We start from the raw sequence: 2,582 nt of genomic DNA on the forward strand, positions 1-2,582 counted from the left end.
GCAGAATAATGGAGCAGGCGCCTTTTATAAAGCTCTAGCTGCTGCCTGTCTTCAGACCTGGGAAATGAAACTATTCAGACTCGCGGCCAGATAGCGCCTGCGATTGTTTGTTACCGTTTTAATCCTATTAATTAAAACGTTAACCTGATTGGGTAGAAAGCGCTGTCCCAACAGGCGAGTCTTCTTCATAATAACCTACTCAGAGATAATGATGTAAAAGACTCCCCCGTCTGTGGCGGCGGCTGGTTGATGGGTCCGGAAATCTCTTGAAGGTGAATCCAAGCAAGATAAACGGTGCGGAGAGGCGGCGCGGGGCTGGGCTCAGAGCGGCGGCGGCAGCGGCGGCGGCTCCACTCCCTCCGCGCCCACCCTCCCACCATGCGGGGCCGCGGCCCATGGTGAGCCCCAGCAGCCAGCACCATCGGCTGGAGACGAAGAAGAAGAAGAAGAGGAGGCGGAGAGCGCGGGGGAAGGCGAAAAAGAAAAAGAAGGGGAGAGGGCTGCCAGCAGCACCGGGACCGACGCGCGCACCAGCCCAGGAGCCCGGCTCGGGCGCGTCTGCGGCGCCGCCTGACTCCCCAGCCGAGGCGGCGGCGGCCGGCGCGGCGGGCCGGGGCTGTGCGCCGGCGCCGGACCATGGAGCGCGGGCTGCACCTCGGCGCAGCCGCCTCGGGCGAAGACGACCTCTTTCTGCACAAGAGCCTGAGCGCCTCCACCGCAAAGCGCTTGGAGGCGGCTTTCCGCTCCACGCCCCCGGGCATGGACCTGTCCCTGGCGCCGCCGCCCCGGGAGCGCCCGGCGTCGTCCTCCTCCTCGCCCCTGGGCTGCTTCGAGCCGGCTGACCCCGAGGGGGCAGGGCTGCTGCTGCCACCGCCTGGGGGAGGCGGCGGCGGCGCGGGAGGCGGCGGCGGCGGCGGCGGCGGCGGCGGCGGGGTGGGCGTCCCCGGGCTGCTCGTGGGCTCTGCCGGCGTTGGGGGCGACCCTAGCCTGAGCAGTCTGCCGGCTGGGGCCGCCCTGTGCCTCAAATACGGCGAGAGTGCGAGCCGCGGCTCGGTGGCCGAGAGCAGCGGCGGCGAGCAGAGCCCCGACGACGACAGCGACGGCCGCTGCGAGCTGGTGCTGCGGGCCGGAGGCGCCGACCCGCGGGCCTCCCCGGGCGCGGGAGGCGGCGGCGCCAAGGCGGCCGAGGGCTGCTCCAACGCCCACCTCCACGGCGGCGCCAGCGCCCCCTCGGGGGGCCCCGGCGGCGGCGGCGGCGGCGGCAGCGGCGGGGGTAGCAGCGGCAGTGGCGGCGGCAGCGGCGGCAGCAGCAGCAGCAGCAAGAAATCCAAAGAGCAAAAGGCGCTGCGGCTCAACATCAACGCCCGGGAGCGCCGGCGGATGCACGACCTGAACGACGCGCTGGACGAGCTGCGCGCGGTCATCCCCTACGCGCACAGCCCCTCGGTGCGGAAGCTCTCCAAGATCGCCACGCTGCTGCTCGCCAAGAACTACATCCTCATGCAGGCGCAGGCCCTGGAGGAGATGCGGCGCCTCGTCGCCTACCTCAACCAGGGCCAGGCCATCTCGGCCGCCTCGCTGCCCAGCTCCGCGGCGGCGGCGGCGGCCGCCGCTGCCCTGCACCCGGCGCTCGGCGCCTACGAGCAGGCTGCCGGCTACCCGTTCAGCGCCGGGCTGCCCCCGGCCGCCTCCTGTCCGGAGAAGTGCGCCCTGTTTAACAGCGTCTCCTCCAGCCTCTGCAAACAGTGCACGGAGAAGCCTTAAACACACCCCCGGAAAACACTAGACCGACCCCAAAGCTAGAGGAAAGTGAAAAGCTGCCCCCCACCCCTTTTACTTTGGTCCTCTCGTAGTTGTGAAACACTTGCAAACAAAACAGAGGCGAAAACTGAGAAGTATCAGAGACAAACGGGACTTTTAGCCTCGACATCCCCAGAATCTCGGTCTTTGGGGTGGGGAGGGAGGGAGGAGGGAGGTGGAGTTGGGATGAAGTATGGATGTTTTTTTTTTCTCAGAAAAGTGGCAACTTTGGTGGCAGCCTAGACCGCAAGGAAGCTTAAAATATAAGTTGGGAAGTAGTCGCTTGGTTATTAAGCGTGGAGAGTATTTATTAAATGGCAAAATACTAATCCTACTAATAATTGTGAATTTGGCTAGTGCTGAGGGGCAGAGGAGGAGTCCGGGGTTGGGTGGCTTGTGGGATGAATATTCATTCAGACAAATCAGAAAGGGCACTTGAAAATAAATTTTGATTCTGAGCCAGGAGAAAAACTTGAAATGTAGACTTATTTAAGTGGGGGAAGAAAACCAGAAAGAGACACATTGCTATGAAAGACTTGTATTTTTTATTGTCTCTGAACTTTAATCCTGTGAAAATGCTCAAAAGTTTTGGCAAGAGTGATATAAAAAAAAAAAAAAAAACTGACTGTGGCTGAAAGAATTGCATTTAAAAATATTTATGTGCACCTTGTTACTTTTCACTCTGCAATGATGTATTAACAATTCATGGTATTTATTTGTTATTCTTCAGTGACCCTTCCACATCAACAATATTTATCATGTGTTAAGGTCATGGGTCTTTT

The 2,582-nt window shown here is 60.9% G+C and overlaps 1 protein-coding gene across 1 annotated transcript; it reads left to right on the forward strand.

Annotated features, from left to right (window-relative positions):
- Positions 1 to 526: 526 nt before the first annotated feature.
- On the forward strand, positions 527 to 2,582 carry BHLHE22 (basic helix-loop-helix family member e22). The gene has a single exon (XM_060610624.3). It carries the CDS (start codon positions 637 to 639, stop codon positions 1,762 to 1,764), a length of 1,128 nt encoding a protein of 375 aa, XP_060466607.3. The 5' UTR covers positions 527 to 636; the 3' UTR covers positions 1,765 to 2,582.

This window comes from Panthera onca, chromosome F2, assembly GCF_046562875.1.
Source record: "Panthera onca isolate mPanOnc1 chromosome F2, mPanOnc1 haplotype 2, whole genome shotgun sequence".
In the NCBI taxonomy this organism is placed as follows: Eukaryota; Metazoa; Chordata; class Mammalia; order Carnivora; family Felidae; genus Panthera; species Panthera onca.